This window comes from Saccostrea cucullata, unplaced genomic scaffold, assembly GCF_032062105.1.
Source record: "Saccostrea cucullata isolate Sc308-1 unplaced genomic scaffold, CSIRO_AGI_Scuc_v1 ctg584, whole genome shotgun sequence".
Classification (NCBI taxonomy): Eukaryota; Metazoa; Mollusca; class Bivalvia; order Ostreida; family Ostreidae; genus Saccostrea; species Saccostrea cuccullata.
Genome location: NW_026920697.1, coordinates 50,162 through 67,018, shown reverse-complemented (window position 1 = coordinate 67,018; position 16,857 = coordinate 50,162). Strand labels below are relative to the sequence as shown.

Sequence of the window (16,857 nt, the reverse complement as noted above, 5' to 3'; positions counted from 1 at the left end):
TGATAGGGTTTATGAAAATCAGATGGAAGGTACAGCTATAATGGTAATTAGGTTTATGATGTTTATTCTTTGAAATATTTGTATTTGATAAAGATAATTGTAACAGTACACATATACCTCTGATAATAAATCTTTCTTTATCAATATATTACACTAAATAATAGATAAACAGGTATGCAAGTAGTTAAGATTATATCAGGGTGGATCCAAAATTTCATATGTGGAGGGGGGATAATTTTGAGAACGAAAAGACTAGTTACGACCAAACAAAACGACCAGTTTTTTTTTTTTTTTGGTCGTGGATTACATTTGATTCCAACTAAATTTTATAGAAAATCTCTCATTGGTAGTGTCATATGCGTAAAGAGGTCCTTTTTATGAGAGGAAGGCAGAGTACGCGGATGTCTACTAAAGTATCAGTCACATTATCCAGCGATGGGGTATATTGTCCTTTTTGACATAATTTATTTTATCAAATAAACTCTGCAATATATTGCAGAGTTTATTTGATAAAATAAATTATGTCAGAAAGGACAATACGATGAGAAACCGATGGTTTTTTTTTTTTATATATAAAAATGGCGTGGTTGCCGACCGGACACCTATAGTAATCGGACGGTGACTGAGGCCAATTGGCGAATCGGTGGGGTCATCGGTAGAAAATAAGTTGTAGTTAAAAATCAGCGATGTCTCCACCGATGGCCCACATCGCTCCTCATCGGCAACCCATCATTAACACATCTTTCAAGGATTGACCGATGTATGGCCGACCATCAAGAGACCGTTGAATCTGAGGTCATCGTTGGGTTGAGTGGTGGGCAACAGACATCGGCCGATTATCGGTCGATGTTCGACCAAACATTGGTCCTTAGCCGACCGACGTACGAACGATGTTCACCAATGTATGAGCGATGTAATAAACATCGTTTTATGATTAGCAATGCATCGCTGGACCTTTGTAAGTCCGGTCGGCAACCACGCCATTTTATATAAAACGCATTGGTTGTCCATCGTATACCCCATCGCTGGATAATGTGACCGATACTTTAAGGACTACTAGGCCGCTGTGGACCGATGTTAGGGCATCGCTCACACCACGGATTACCACTGGTCTACGGCCACCGGCCGGGAAATGTGACCAAGGCATAAATTAGAACGCTCTCACCTATAGACTTTTGCAATACGATAATCGAATGCAGACTACAATGTTGACTACAAGTGCTTTCACAGTTCCTCGAACAAATGAGGCGTTGTTTACCAAAAGAACCCTTGTTTCTTTTATACCTCCGCTTCCATTGCATAAAACGGGGATTGCAATAATTAAAGCAATGATGAAAACCAACTGCACAGTCTCTGTCCTGTGGTGCATTTAGGGTCATATTATCAATGTAGCCATTGACTTAGTGTCTGACATAATATTTGCCAACTTTGCCTATGCTACCATGTGCAGTTGAACCTCTATGTGAGCGTTTGTTGTCAGATACGTAGGTTCCTTTACGCTCCTCTTCTACCGGACTATTGCAGAGTTTGAGACGCAGTCATTCAAGCTGCGTAATACGAAAACGAAACTCAAAGTGCATAATTCATAAACAATACAAATCTTTTACTACATTTTAATAAAGTAGAAACAATGACACTTATACAATTTTTAATAAGATTAAATCATTATAGATAATAACCGTTATACAGGGTAACCCTGCTGCAGTCCTGTTTTAACATTAACCATACAAAAAGTCAACCACAACTTTAATACACTTTGCTGTTACCTGATTTATTTTTCCAGTCCCAAGCAAAGATTATTTTTACATTAACAAAACATACAAGTTATTGTCACACTCATCAATATGGAGCCTATCTTTTTCTTGTGTTCATTAAGTACCAATTAATTTAACTAAATGTAAAGAAAAATAGAAACTTAATTGCAAGTTTTCTTAAGCTACCGTCAGTGCATCAAGCCTCCTCATTAACTGAGCTCAAGCTCAATAAATAACAACACAACTGTCCACATCTATTGTAAACTAACTCCCTTAGAAAACAGTGAATTAAATTTAATACTTCACTTTCTATTTACCTCCATTGATCATAAATAGCAGCACATCTACTATAGCAGAAGCTTGGCTACTGTTCTGTGACATGACCCATGCACTAGCTAAATGTAGAGAACCATGCGGTACATTCTCCACTTACTCATTAGGTAATGTCTTATAAGCTAAGCATTGTTCATCACTGGAAGTCATATACAGACCAATCATGCAACTCGAACTATTGAGGAAATGTTATTTCATTTAAATGGTGGAACTTTTTGAAAAAAAAGTTGTCCACATGTGCAGTTTTTGGTCAAAGAATTTCCTTCATTTTAAGTTTGTGACTACAACCTATATAAAAATGTTATTTCATTTAAATGAAACATGTGCAGTTTTTGTTATTTATTCTACACCAAAAAAAAAATCAGGTTAAACTTGTAGCTGCTTATTGAACTTTAAAATGGAAATGTTTTTTCATAGCAGACAAAAATAAATTTTACAGCTTAGGTTCCTTAAACAGCCACCTCTAAAAATATTAATGTTAAAAATTTATATTCATAATTAACATACAGATTAGCATTACACTTACATAAGCATTTTATATACTTCATATTTTTTATTTACTTCATTGACACAGAGTCAGTATATCAGGTCTTAAGGATCACTAGCCCTAAAATAAGAGCCATAACTCTTACTGGGATAAATGGTTAATATTCCTTTATATAGAGCTTTAGAATTTTTACCCATGCCTGTCAAAGCCATAAGGTATGCTGAAATTATAAGCATTTAAAAAAAATATATTATTAAAAATTTTTAGTTTTAAAGCAAAATTTTATAAGAGTGAGCGGAGGAATTTTGAATCTAAATCATTTTATATTCATGTTAACAATTAGGAGAAACAGTCACAAATCTTACAAATATGGTCTAATTATGTAAATAATCACAGGATTCATTCCCTAATCCAAATTAACTATCACATAATTCTTTCTTTCTTTGGATTCTCTATTACACAGATTTAGATAACATGTTTATTCAAACATTGAATCTTCACAATTTATACTTATATTTAATACATATGCGGTTACCAACATTAAATGAAATTATTACAGTTTAAATAACCTTTTCATTGAATTTTTTTATAGTGAGTACACTATTTATCAAGAAAAAATCAGACCACAGTCATGAACATAAAAATTGCTATAATGTTCCAATACAATGATAAATAAATTGTTTTACATGACTTTTAAATGCAGTTACATGTATAAGTCAAGAAAAAACACCCAAATAATAAAATGAGAATAAAACATAGCCACTGCTTATAAATCCAATCACATTCATATCAGAGCTATGTATAGAAGCAGTTTTATAAATTAACAAAATAACATTTGCTTGGCATTAATGAGGCATATGTAAATTCCTAAAAACCAATGCCACTACAAATGAAGTTAACTACAAATACACTAATCAGTCTTTAAAAAAACAGGAAATACACTGTGAAATGCAAGTATCACAAAAAATAGCCTTATAGGTAAAATAAAATTAACTGTCCACATATAATTTATTATCAAATCAATATGCTGTTTATAAAATTTTAAGTTTGTTACAGCTTGTACCAATAAATGTAGAGGATTGGGGTGATTTTGTTTGATTTTCTACAAGCTGACAATGGAAGTGAATTTTCCTGACCAGTGCTGGAAGTGATTTTGGAGTGAGCTGTATATTGCATCACAAACTGCAGACAAAGAAATGGAAGGTTGAAATCACAGAACTCAAAACAATCGACATAGCTTCCTCTTCCTATTCTTAATGTTTCCCTTCTTCTCTTTCTGTAAACAAAACAACAGCTATAACAAGAGGCCCAGGGGCCACAGCGCTCACCTGAGCACATCGGGCTTGAAACAAAACACAGGCGTTCATCATTTGAACTAACTAGAATCTACACTACCTGAGGATGATTCAAAATACCCCGGGTATCACTATCATAAAGTACTTGAAAAGAAGATTTTAAAAGGTTTCCCTATATATCCCTATGTAAAACTTGGGTCGGCCATTTTGGCCCCACCGTATCCCCAGGGCCGGGGGTCATGATTTGAAAAACTTGAATCAACAATACCTGAGGATGATTCCACATGAGTTTCATCTTTCCTGGCCCAGTGGTTCTGGAGAAGATTTTTAAAGATTTTTCCTATATATTCCTATGTAAAACTTGGGTCGGCCATTTTGGCCCCACCCTTGCCCCGGGGGTCATGATTTGAACAAACTTGAATCTACACTACCTGAGGATGAATCCACATGAGTTTCATCTTTTCTGTCCTATTGGTTCTTGAGAAGAAGATTTTTAAAGATTTTTCTTATATATTGAATGTAAAACACACTAACCCTTGCCCCGGGGGTCATGATTTGAAAAAACTTGAATCTACACTACCTGAGGATGACTCCACATAAGTTTCATCTTTCCTGGCCCAGTGGTTCTGGAGAAGAAGATGTTTAAAGATTTTTCCTATATATTCCTATGTAAAACTTGGGTCGGCCATTTTGGCCCCACCCTTGCCCCGGGGGTCATGATTTGAACAAACTTGAATCTACACTACCTGAGGATGATTCCACAAGAATTTCATCTTTCCTGGCCCAGTGGTTCTGGAGAAGAGGATTTTTAAAGATTTTTCCCATATATTCCTATGTAAAACTTGGGTTGGCCATTTTGGCCCCACCCTTGCCCCGGGGGTCATGATTTGAACAAACTTGAATCTACACTACCTGAGGATGATTCCACATGAATTTCATCTTTCCTGGCCCAGTGGTTCTTGAGAAGAAGATTTTTAAAGATTTTTCATATATATTCCTATGTAAAAATTATAGAATTACCCCACCCTTGCCCTGGGGGTCAACACAAACTTGAACACAAGGATGCTTCCACATGAGTTTCATCTTTCCTGGCCCAGCGGTTCTGGAGAAGAAGTTTTTTAAAAATGCCATTAATTTTTAACAAATTCATGATTATCTGGAAAAGGGCGTGTTCATTTGAACAAACTTGAATCCCCTTCACCCAAAAACTTTGTGCCAAGTTTGGTTGAAATTGGCCCAGTGGTTTTTTTAAGAAGATGAAAATGTGAAAAGTTTACAACAACAACGACGACAACGACAGACGACGGACAAATTTTGATCAGAAAAGCTCACTTGAGCCTTCGGCTCAGGTGAGCTAAAAACTCTGTAAACAAAACACAGCCATATAAACTCTGTAGACAAAACAATAGCTATATAAAACTCTGTAATCATAAACTCTGCTTGTTTTTAATTTTATCACTCCACAACAAAGGTTTATGAGCTTAGAGATCTATATAATCAATAACAAACTTTTGAGTTCAAGTATGCATTTTTTGACTAATACAGATCAAAACTTGTTTTTTACAGTTGAAATATTTTAATTTGAATCAAAGACACACTAATGCAGTGCTTTTACTTGTAGTATTGAGTCATCATATATAGAGTTATACGTACAAATTTCCTGATTTCTCTGACGAGGGTGTAGAAAGCATCGTCCACTCCCTGCCTTGTCTTGGCTGAGGTTTCTACGTAGGGGATGTTGTAGCTGTCTGCCACCTGCTTGGCTTGTTTACCCTCCACTGACCTTGACTGAAGGTCGACCTTGTTACCGACCACTGTAATAATTATAGAATTACATCAACAACACAGGTAATACAAAATGATGTATATCCAGACAGGTACATTTAATGTTAAGTGCCCCTGCTCTTGAGACACTATGAGCTTACTCTTGATCTCAGTCTCACACTTTAAGTATAAAGGATCTTTGTTAAAGTAAAACTGAGATCAAACATGAGGTTCATGTATGCTTCCACATATTTTCTTGCCCAGTGTTTTTTAAGAAGATTTTCAGATGCTGCCAATAAATTTTTACTATTCCATAATTATCTCTCCTTGGATTGTTTGATTGTAAGTTGTTTTATGTCCTATTCAAGCATTTCCCACTCGTATAGAGAAGTTACCATATACCGGTGAAGGGCTTCAAATTTTGACCTTTACTTGGCACTCGTAGACATTGAACAGTGAGGGGTTTTTTTCATGCCAACACCTGCTGTGACACAGGACCTCAGTTTTTAAGGTCTCAACCAAAGGACCCTCAACTTTCACTTCAAGTGCCGAGTGCATGGCGAAGAAACAGTTCTACGCATTTTTTTATCGACTTAGGTCAGCCGCAGCCGAGATTCGAACTCACGACCTCTTGATCACAGAGTGAGCACTCTTCTGACTGAGCTACCATGAACAGTTTCTCTCCTTGGAAGAGGATGTGGTCCTTCATTTGAAAACAAGAGGCCCAGGGGCCACAGCGCTCACCTGTGCATATCCGCTAGGAAAAAGTACACATCAGATCAGAACTGAAAGAAGTTTACTGAGGTTGGGGGGGGGGGGGGGGCTGGCAGGGGATCATGATTTGAATGAACTAGAATCTTCACTACCTGAGGATGATTCCATATAAATATTACTAATCATGGCTTTCATGTACTTGAAAAGAAGATTTTTAAAGGTTTCCCTATATATTCCTATGTAAAACTTTGGTCGGCCATTTGGCCCCACCCTAGCCCCGGGGGTCATGGTTTGAACAAACTTGAATCTACACTACCTGAGAATAATATCACATGAGTTTCATCTTTCCTGTCTCAATGGTTCTTGAGAAGAAGACTTTTAGAGATTTTTCCTATATATTCCTATGTAAAACTTTGATCGGCCATATTGGCCCCACCCTACCCCCAGGGGTCATGATTTGAACAAACTTGAATCTACACTACCTGAGGATGATTCCACATGAGTTTCATCTTTCCTGGTCCAGTGGTTCTTGAGAAGGAGATTTTAAAAGATTTTTCTTGAGAAGAAGATTTTTTAAAAATGCCATTAATTTTTCTCTAATTCATAATTATCTCCCCTTGGACAAACTTGTACAAACTTGAATCCCCTTTACCCAAGGATACTTTATAGCAAGTTTGGTTGAAATTGGCCCAGTGGTTCTTGAGAAGAAGATGAAAATGTGAAAAGTTTACAACAATGACAACGACAGGCAACGGACAAATTTTGATCAGAAAAACTCACTTGAGCCTTCAGCTCAGGTGAGCTAATAAATTGAATTTCCTTCATCTAATGATACTTTGTGGCAGGAGACAGCCTAGCCAATATATTTACAAGCAATGAATGGTCACAAGATTGACAATCTAAGTTGTAGCCCTCCTGGTCAGTGTAAGACTGAGTTTTAAGTGGGATAGACTGAATAACATCTCTACTTACACACCATGGGAACTTCATCTGCATCTTTAACTCGCTTAATCTGTGAACAAAAAAAATTATGCATATAACTCTTTACATAAAAACATTGGAATAAACAAGCAATGAAGCATTGAATTCATTTACTCCTATTCTTATTATGAATCAATGTCAGGTAATTAGTAACACACCTATTGTAATTATAAATCAATGTCAGGTAATTAGTAACACACCTGTTCTCTATACTGGTTGATGTCCTCAAATGACTTGGTACTGTTAACAGCAAACACACATAGAAAGCCCTCTCCTGTCCTCATGTACTGGTCTCGCATGGCACTGTAATGAAAGCAACTCACTTTTATCTCAGTCAAGCTATCTCACATGGCACTTTAATTAAAGAAATTCACTTTTTATCCCAATCATACTATCTCATGTGACACTGTAATTAAAGCATCTCACTTTTAACTCAACCTATACTATCTTAAATGAAACTGTAATCAAAGCTACTCAGTTTTATTTTGATTCTTACTATCTCCTGACTTTGTAATCAAATCTACTTAATTTTATCTCAGTTTAAACACAATACATTAAAACAAGAAATTTTGCCAAAACATCACAATCATGGTTCCAGTGGTTAATGAAGTACAGTGGTTTCCTCTTAAAAAATTATCATGTATGTTGAAGAGAAATTTAATTTCTGAACAATGTGCAATAACTCTGCAAACTAAATCAAGTAGAATATATATATATATGAATACATGTATTCATTTTCAGGTTCCCTCTTCTCCACACTTAAAAGTTTGAACAAGATTAAATATATTTGCCAGGAACCCACTCTCTCAAACAGCAAACACTGGTTCAGAATCATTTTGTTTATTTATTAAAAGTATATGTAGATTAATTTGTTTTAAATATCAAGCAATCTCGTTTATACGCAACTTTTTCCAGTAGAGGGTCAATAAATAGAAATTAACATACCACCTGCTGAGGGTAAAATGAGCAAAATATTTACCTTACGAAAATTTCTCATGACAATGCATAATAAATACAGGTATTGTTTTCTTATTCGACAGGAATATATAGTACAAGGAATTAAGGATAAGATTTTTTCCTGGTGTGTGTGGTGTGAGAATATTCTCCCATAAAATGACCATGAGATAAGAGGTAAAGCCTGTTTTAGATGGAAATCTCCACTTATGATAAGTCATTACATGTACTATCAATGGGAGCTTCCTGAAGCTAGAGATTTTTCATTGTTCATCATTTCTGAATTTAATTTTATTACTAAACCTGCCACATAGGAAATAAAAGTGAATTTTTAAGTTTGATATTTTTACTTAATAATTTTTTGAAATTTTACCGTTGAAATTCAATTTTGTTGAAATCAACCCCTAAAGTTTGAAGAAAACTTAATGACAATTTGTTATTTTAAGCTGTTTATTTTTTGTGAAACATTAAAATTTGACAAATGTATCCTAAAAAAACAAAGTTTTCCAATATCTCATTTTCTTTCAATAAAAAATGGAAATTACATGATAGTCAAATTTTCCAGCTTGTGAAATATCATGGACATTTAAAAAAGGTTCAAAATAATTCCTGCAGATAACACACCAAATGCGCCCACTTTAACATACCACCTGCTACTAAAATGGCACTATTTACCTTTCCTAAAATTTCTCATGACAATGCATAATAAATACAGGTATTGTTTTCTTACACACTATATAGTACACACACCTAAGGATAGCTTTTTTCCTGGTGTGTGGTGTGAGAATGTGTAAAAATGACCTGTATTTATCTAAACCTGCTGTGTCTTAAATGTCATTACATGTAATCTGCCCTCCTCTAGACCTTTTTCTGTGTCATCATTTCTGAATTTAATTTTATTACTGCCTGCCACATGGAAATAAAAGTGAATCTTTAAGCACTTTTTACTAATGTTTTTTGAAATTTTACCTTTGAAATTCAATTTTGTTGAAATCAACCCCTAAAGTTTGAAGAAAACTTAAAAACAATTTGTTATTTTAAGCTTTGCTAGTCTAGATCCCTGGTGTAGATGAAAATTTGACAAATGTATAATAAAAAAACAAAGTTTTCCATTTCTCATTTTCTGTTCAATAAAAAATGGATATTACATGATAGTCAAATTTTCCACTTGTGAAATACATGTATCTTTATAAAAGGTTCAAACTTTCAACCCCTCGATATAAATGATACAAACACTTTAACAATACCTGCTGTCTAGAATGTCTAGCACTGTTTTAGATGTGTATTACACACAGAATAATTTCAACTACACACACCTGTCTAGCTTCTTGCTGTGTCTAGAATGTGTAACACTAACCTGTATTTATCTTAACCTGCTGTGTCTAGAATGTCTAGCACTGCTGATGTGGCTAGAATGTCTAGCATTGCTGATGTGTCTAGAATGTCTACACTTACCTGAGTGTACTCCTCTTGACCTGCTGTCTAGAATGTCTAGCACTGCTGATGTGTCTAGAATGTCTACACTTACCCGAGTATACTCCTAGTATATCAAACACTAACCGTTACTCTTCTTGACCTGCTGTGTCTAGAATGTCTACACTTTCCGGAGTGTACTCCTCTTGACCTGCTGTCTAGAATGTCTAGCACTGCTGATGTGTCTAGAATGTCTACACTTACCTGCCCTCCTCTTGACCTGCTGTGTCTAGAATGTCTAGCACTGCTGATGTCTCTAGAATGTCTAACACTAACCGTTACTCCTCTTGACCTGCTGTGTCTAGAATGTCTAGCACTGCTGCTGTGTCTAGTATATCTAACACTAACCTGTACTCCTCTTGACCTGCTGTGTCTAGAAAGTCTAACACTGCTGTTGTGTCTAGAATGTCTAATGCTGCTAATGTGTCTATAATGTCTATACACTAACCTGTACTCCTCTTGACCTGCTGTGTCTAGAATGTCTAACAGACATGTTTCTCCGTCTATCACCACCTGTTTTCTGTAGGAATCCTCTACAAAAGATGCACAAAATTATAGCTTTATATGCATGATATATATCTTACTTATGTAAATAACTGCCCACTTAAAATTTAGCTTTTCTTCAACAGATTAATGTTTCCATAAATTGGAACTTGACTCTTGACCCAATCAGACTTCCTGAAAGTCACCAGAATGAAAGATAAAACAGAGCTACTGTTACACAGATGTTTCAGTGTTACGGTTATCATATTTTACTTTTCCCAGTAACTTGCCTTCATAGTTGATAGTAATAGCATGCCCCCAATCAGGAAGAGATTCCACAGCTTTCTACTAAATGTAGCACATAGCTTTACATAAGCTGCTCGTCACATCCTAGTACAAATTCTAATATCAACATTTTAAACTTATTTGAAAAAGAGCCTTGTTAAATTCAAACTTGGCCTCCTATATTTAATGTTATATAAGCATGATCTATAATTTCATCCAGTTCACTTTGTAATGAAGCATTTAAATGATTTTTCTGAAATTTCTCTTCCTTCCTGGTGTTAAATGCATGCTTTAAGTTCATTTTTTCTTCATATTAATTAAAATACACTTTCTCTATATATTTATTGAAATTTTATTTGTCATTTAAACTAATTGAATTATTTATTTACCTGATTACAATTTACTTCTTTTGAAGCCTAGACAATTATTGCCTCCTAAACTGCTGAACAACAATTTATTTGCAGAAATCTATTTATCTACATAGTTTTTCTAACATGTCATTTCATTATCAATGATTAAACTGTTTTATCTTTAAATTTATAGGTAAATTTATTTATACAAACTTTTTTTTCTTTCAGAGCCTTAACTCTAACAACTTACCTATTGTGGGATCATATTCTTCAACAAAACTGAAAAAAAAGAAAACAACAAAATAATCAGATGAAAATCATTAGAAATCTTAGACAAGAAACAGGAGCCTGTTTTCTGTGTAGGGGGTATCAGCTTCTGTGGCATGTGCCTGTGATAGTGTTAATCTAATAGGAGTAAACCAACAGAAATAACATTACTCAGCTCGGCCTACCCAACATGCTCGAGCATACCGAGATCACGGCTGACTCAGATATTTTATAAAAACACCAGGAGCCTGTGAAATTTCACTGCTAACCTACTTACTCATTGATTTCCCTATCAAATTACCAATACAAATAAAATTTAATTTTCTAGATAAATGGTAGTCTCCTGTGGTGAAGGCTATGAAAATATTGAATTCTGTTGCTGTCAAAGAAAATGAATTTAATCAATATTCTGCCAAATTGGATATATATCTCAAAGTGTAGCACTGTATAAATCTGATTTTATTATCCTCTTGTGACCCCTGATTCTAGCTCAATATAGCATTATATTCAATTCTTTTTGTACTATACATACAAATGAAATTTGTAAATTTGCTTCAAAGGACAAAACTCTTAATTTCAAACTGATTTAGAAAAAGATTACGATAAAATCATTCTAAATTTACTTAAAATAACTCTTATTCTACGATATTATTTTCCTCTTAATATGCTAACACATTGACAACTAGACAAAACCTGGTGTGTTTCTGACCATACCACTTGACCATAACCACAATTTATCATATCTACACTGTACTTCACGTACCGGTATTGTATGTGAGCCCTGCAAACCCTCCATCAACCAGGAGTAGATTCAAATGTTTTTTGTCTTAATCATCTACTCCACTGCCCTGGTAATTTTATTACCATAGCAAACTATACCAGAGATCAGTGGTTCTGCTCACGGCAGTTCTATCAGAAGTCAGGAGGGACAGAGATAGACAAACTGTTCACCACTGATCAATATACAGGAAAACACGGACACCTCTTACATCTAGGTTAAACTAATAAAGCACTCGGCAGGCCCACCAATACTTCAGCAATGTTTGACACCATCATTTATTAATTCAATTATATTTCTTCTCTAATACTCCTTACAAAGGATTTTGGTCAGTCAGCAAGCTTTATGTGAATGCTGCATCCTGGTAAAATATCAGCTCCTTACTGTATTGTAGAATTCATTCTTAACTACTGGTTATAATAATACACATGATGTCATCAGACAAGCTTCATTTATATGTAAGAGACAGACAAACTGAATTCAAACACAAGATCCCCTATTTCCTCATTTTCTATTTTTCTGACTTAGCCTCTGTTTAGAAAAAAAGGCCAACATCTTCATGATCTAGTCAGTCACATTGACATATTATTGTAAATGTTAAATAATCAGTTAAATAGAAGTGTGTGCCTACTGTGAATTACTTTGGAGACTACTATATATCACTTTTTATTCATGAGAACTTAATTTTTGCATAATTATGCATGCCTGCTTGCTCAAAAAAACATTATTATTGCAAACATTTGTATTATTATAGAATATATACAACAGAAACAACAGCTCGCAAAAATTATATCTCACTTATAAATACCCGATGGCTTTCTCACAAAAATAAGGTGTCGCAAAAATAAAGTGACCTACAGTATTCAGAAAAATTCCAGTAGCCATGATTTTTGTGTGCTACAGCTTACTGGAAGCTACACCAAAGTAACACTGAATTTATACTTCCTGCAAGTCAACACTAATCCAATATGTCAAGAACAAATGAATTAATTGCTTTCAATTTCAAAATTAAATTTTAAGCCATCCAACATGCCAGTAAAATTGGGCAAAAATTTTCAATGGTACCAGTTTCAGTGCAGGAGATTTATTAAAACCAGTTAGAATTCCTTTGTTTTTGTCATAGTTAAAGAATATGTGTTCTGACAGTTCAAAGCATACTGTCACATTCAAACATGCAAACTTTTTTATGCACAATAAATACTGCTTCTCTCTGGTCATTAGCTCACATATCTGATAATATTGATTTACACAGAATGTTTCATAAATATTTTAGGAAGTTAAAAAATGCTTACTGGTTCTGAATTAATTGAATGGTTAAGGCGCTCTTCCCAACGCCACCAGCTGTAAAGGTAAAAGAACAAATCATTTCAAATTCACATAAAATGAACAATCAGCAAACTTAGTCTATTAATACTTGCTTCATATTTGTGAGTATAGAGCTAAGGTCTCAAATGGTAGGTAAGGCTAGGCCTCTAAGTTGAGAAAACTACTATAAATATTGGATGCTATGCATCATTTCACAGATGATCACCTTAGTTAAGGTTTCACATCAAACGACATGCAGGAAAACACATTTATAGCATAGAATGAACAATTTTGTTTCATTTATGCAAATGTAAGTCAATATACATGTATTTTAAAGTCCCGTGAAATGAAAATAATTTCGATACGTTTCAATTTATTATAATCCTATTGTTCATTATATGTGACTTTTTTTAAGGAATCACAATAATATATTCTATTTACCATACATCTTTGTTTGACTTCATCCAACTTTGTTCCCAAACTTAATTATCTCTTAAATATTTGTATCCAGAAGCTTAAGTTAGTCAAAGAGAGCTGGATATCGTTGTATTGACCGCTATTATTTTAATACAGCTTAGCAGGTGCCCCTGAAGGAAATTCGGGACAAACATTTGTTGATTATTTAATCAAAAAGTAACTGTGATCCCTTTGACATATTCATTTTCAACTTTTATTGTCTTCGACAAACTAGCTTTTAAATTTGAAAAAATCACGTAAGAATTAGATATCTCAATATATTAGCTAGAATCCAAAGCATAAAAAAACATCGTTATTGTATGCCAGTTGGGCGCGACCTCATAAAAATTTCAAAATGTTCTGAACTTACCACCGACAACAACCAATTTATATTCCGTCATTGGGATCCAACTACTGTAAAAAAGACGAAACTCTCAAAGAAAATCTGTCTCTGTTACTACACATATACACTATCCAGCTTAGATCCCAACTTCTTGACCTCGATCCGTGAGAACGAGGTAAAATAAATTGTAGATAGTATCATACGTCACACGTCAACGAACATTAAAATAACACAGCGAGGCTCCCTTTGGGTAAGCTAGTATGTACATATATTGAGAGTTTGTCATTAAAATCAATCATAAAAGTACACTTATTCTTCATTTAGGTTATCAATTTTAATGACTTAAGACTTGTTTTTGTTTTTTATTTAATACAATATATATTTTTTTTATAATACACGGCATCACAGGCCCCTTTGGTCTAAAGATAGCATCGGGACGACTAAACTATTTTTAGATTCATGAGGTACACAAAAGGTCAACAAGTAAAATGGGTTCTGACTATTAACCAATGTTAACAGCTGATTAATGTTGTTGTTGTTGTTGTTGTTTAATCAATATTATTGATATTCGGTACCGTGTATTTTGAATAATTATGTTAATTTTATATTCTATATTTTACATTATTGTAGAAATATAATGCTCTTTAAATATTTTTTTCTTTACCAGTTTACCATGCTTACATTCAGTGGATCCGACAATATTATTTTGAAAGGAGAGGATCGAGGGTGTTTCCAGTGTACCTATGCATTTTAACCCACAGGTTTCTGAAATTATTTTTAACCCATGGCACCATATTATTATTATACTAAAAAACTATTACAGAAACAAATGCCTGTGGAACAAACATACAGAATATAACAAACACTGTGATTTGACAAAAAAAAATTGTAAATGCATGCATATGCACGTACAGTACGTACGACGTACCCTTTTTTACACAGTTACGGACATGACATTGTGTGTATTGGGGGGGGGGGTCCACATTAATTCTAACGGATGCGACCGAAATAAAAAAAAAAGTGCCCAAACGCCTAAAACTTTTTCGTAGGAGAAAGAGGGTTAAGTTAATGAAAGCACAATGTTTCTGGTCTGATCGTACTCTGAAGTTGACATCAAAAAGATGTTTGAATTTCTGATTGACAACATCTATGTAGTTTTTGGAGACCAGGTCTTTTAACAATTTGTTTGAATTCCCATGAGTACCAATTGCGCCCCATTATTAGCAGACCTATTTTTGTATTTATATGAAGCGGAATTTGTCCAAAATCTTTTCAGTGAAACTGAAGGAGAAAACACCTGCTGTGCATGCCTTATGTTCCACTCGACTTATACGGATATTGCATGCATGCAGTTGAGTGTAACATTGAACATTTTCACCCCAAGAAAACCATTGTCAACCCAGGCGCAGCCTCAGCCTCGGTTGACAATGGTTTTCTTGGGGTGAAAATTAATGTTCAATGTTACACTCAACAACATGCAATATTTATCATATTATAATGAATGTTTTATACAAATACATAATTATAACAGTGAACCGTGCGCGCATAAATTCTGCGCAGTCGCTATTTTTTGGAATATCACCCGTCGTCAAGCACTGTTGACTGTTGCTACACTGGAGGGTGTGGCTTCATTATTCAGCGGGTAATGTATAGTGTTTTTTAACAAATGTTTTTCGAACAATCAGATTCAACTAATTTACATGAAAGTATAATAAGATAAAAATAAGATGACTTTAACTTTTCAATTGTCAACTTCCCTTACTTAGGCCTATGCAGCAATATACGTTTTCCCCGACCTGCATACGGTGTTTATATCCCTGAGTGATTGGCTTTACTATGCCAATTTCTAAAAGGAGGTCAATTATTGATATTGACAAACAAGTTGATGAAACAAGAATGTCAGCAGTCTCGTTTAAAATCAGTCATTATTTGGTAAGTCATGGTCCTATCATTCCATGGGTCAAACGCTGATTGACGGTTTTCATTCTACTGTTAGTCTATTATTTACACACTGAATCGACCACAGATTTTTCCATTATTTCTCGATTGTGACAAGGAGCACACGGCGGGTGTGACCGGTCGACAGGGGATGCTCACTCCGCCATGGCACCTGATCCCATGGCCATCTCAGTCAGATGTTTTGGAGCTCCGTATTTGCTCTGCTAAGAGTTCTATTTCGTATTGTTTAATGGACTTTTGAGCTTGAATACTGTTTGTTATCTCCATATATTTCATTCTAAATGTTAAAGTTATTTTTGGAGTTTAAAAAGGGAGGCCAGGCTAGCTTTGTATGTTTGCCTTTTTGTTTAACGTCCCTTTATAAAATTTCTTATTTTAAATGAGATGTTATTTGCTTACTACTTCAAATTTAACTTTAAAGCTTCTTCAACTTCCTTCTCCCTCACACACGCCTTTTATTGCTGCTGCTGTAAGCAGGCTGGTAAGACCGATCGAGCACTAACAAATTACAGGCTTTTTTTGTTCCTGTGTTTGCTTGTCGGATTTTGTGTGGGAAGTGCTTACCCTCCCCCTCAAACTGAATAATTTAAATCAAGAATTGTTCTAGTGCATGGAAAAAAGTTACTTTGATAATAACGTAATGCAAAGAAATAAGTGATATAAAATAAAAGAACCCCAGTATGAAAAGATTGGTAATTTGTCTGTTTCTCTTAATTATCATAAAAATGTCTATGTAGGGAAATATTTGGGGAACCCATTATATGTACAATGTATATATAGCGATCTCCTAGAGAGCATATCTTCGAAAGCCAAGTGTTTCTCATAGTCCCTTGGCTAGCGAAGATGCCAGGAGAGATATCAACATTTTAATCAATT

The 16,857-nt window shown here is 34.7% G+C and overlaps 1 protein-coding gene across 1 annotated transcript; it reads right to left on the bottom strand.

Annotated features, from left to right (window-relative positions):
- Window positions 1-2,829: 2,829 nt before the first annotated feature.
- LOC134255850 (GTPase HRas) lies at window positions 2,830-14,210 on the bottom strand. Its single transcript, XM_062738419.1, has 8 exons — window positions 14,050-14,210; window positions 13,211-13,259; window positions 11,124-11,152; window positions 10,204-10,288; window positions 7,529-7,631; window positions 7,320-7,359; window positions 5,523-5,683; window positions 2,830-3,850 (listed from the first exon to the last, which is right to left on the bottom strand). Exons 1-8 carry the CDS (start codon window positions 14,078-14,080, stop codon window positions 3,794-3,796), a joined length of 555 nt encoding a protein of 184 aa, XP_062594403.1. The 5' UTR covers window positions 14,081-14,210; the 3' UTR covers window positions 2,830-3,793.
- Window positions 14,211-16,857: the final 2,647 nt, after the last annotated feature.

Bases quoted from the DNA above. Each gene is read 5' to 3' on its own strand.
- LOC134255850 (XM_062738419.1), bottom strand. From the start codon at position 14,080: ATGACGGAATATAAATTGGTTGTTGTCGGTG. The intron at 13,260-14,049 runs GTAAGTTCAGAA...TTACCTTTACAG, and splicing joins TAAATTGGTTGTTGTCGGTG to CTGGTGGCGTTGGGAAGAGC. The intron at 5,684-7,319 runs GTAAGTAGAGAT...TAATTATTACAG, and splicing joins AGATGAAGTTCCCATGGTGT to TGGTCGGTAACAAGGTCGAC.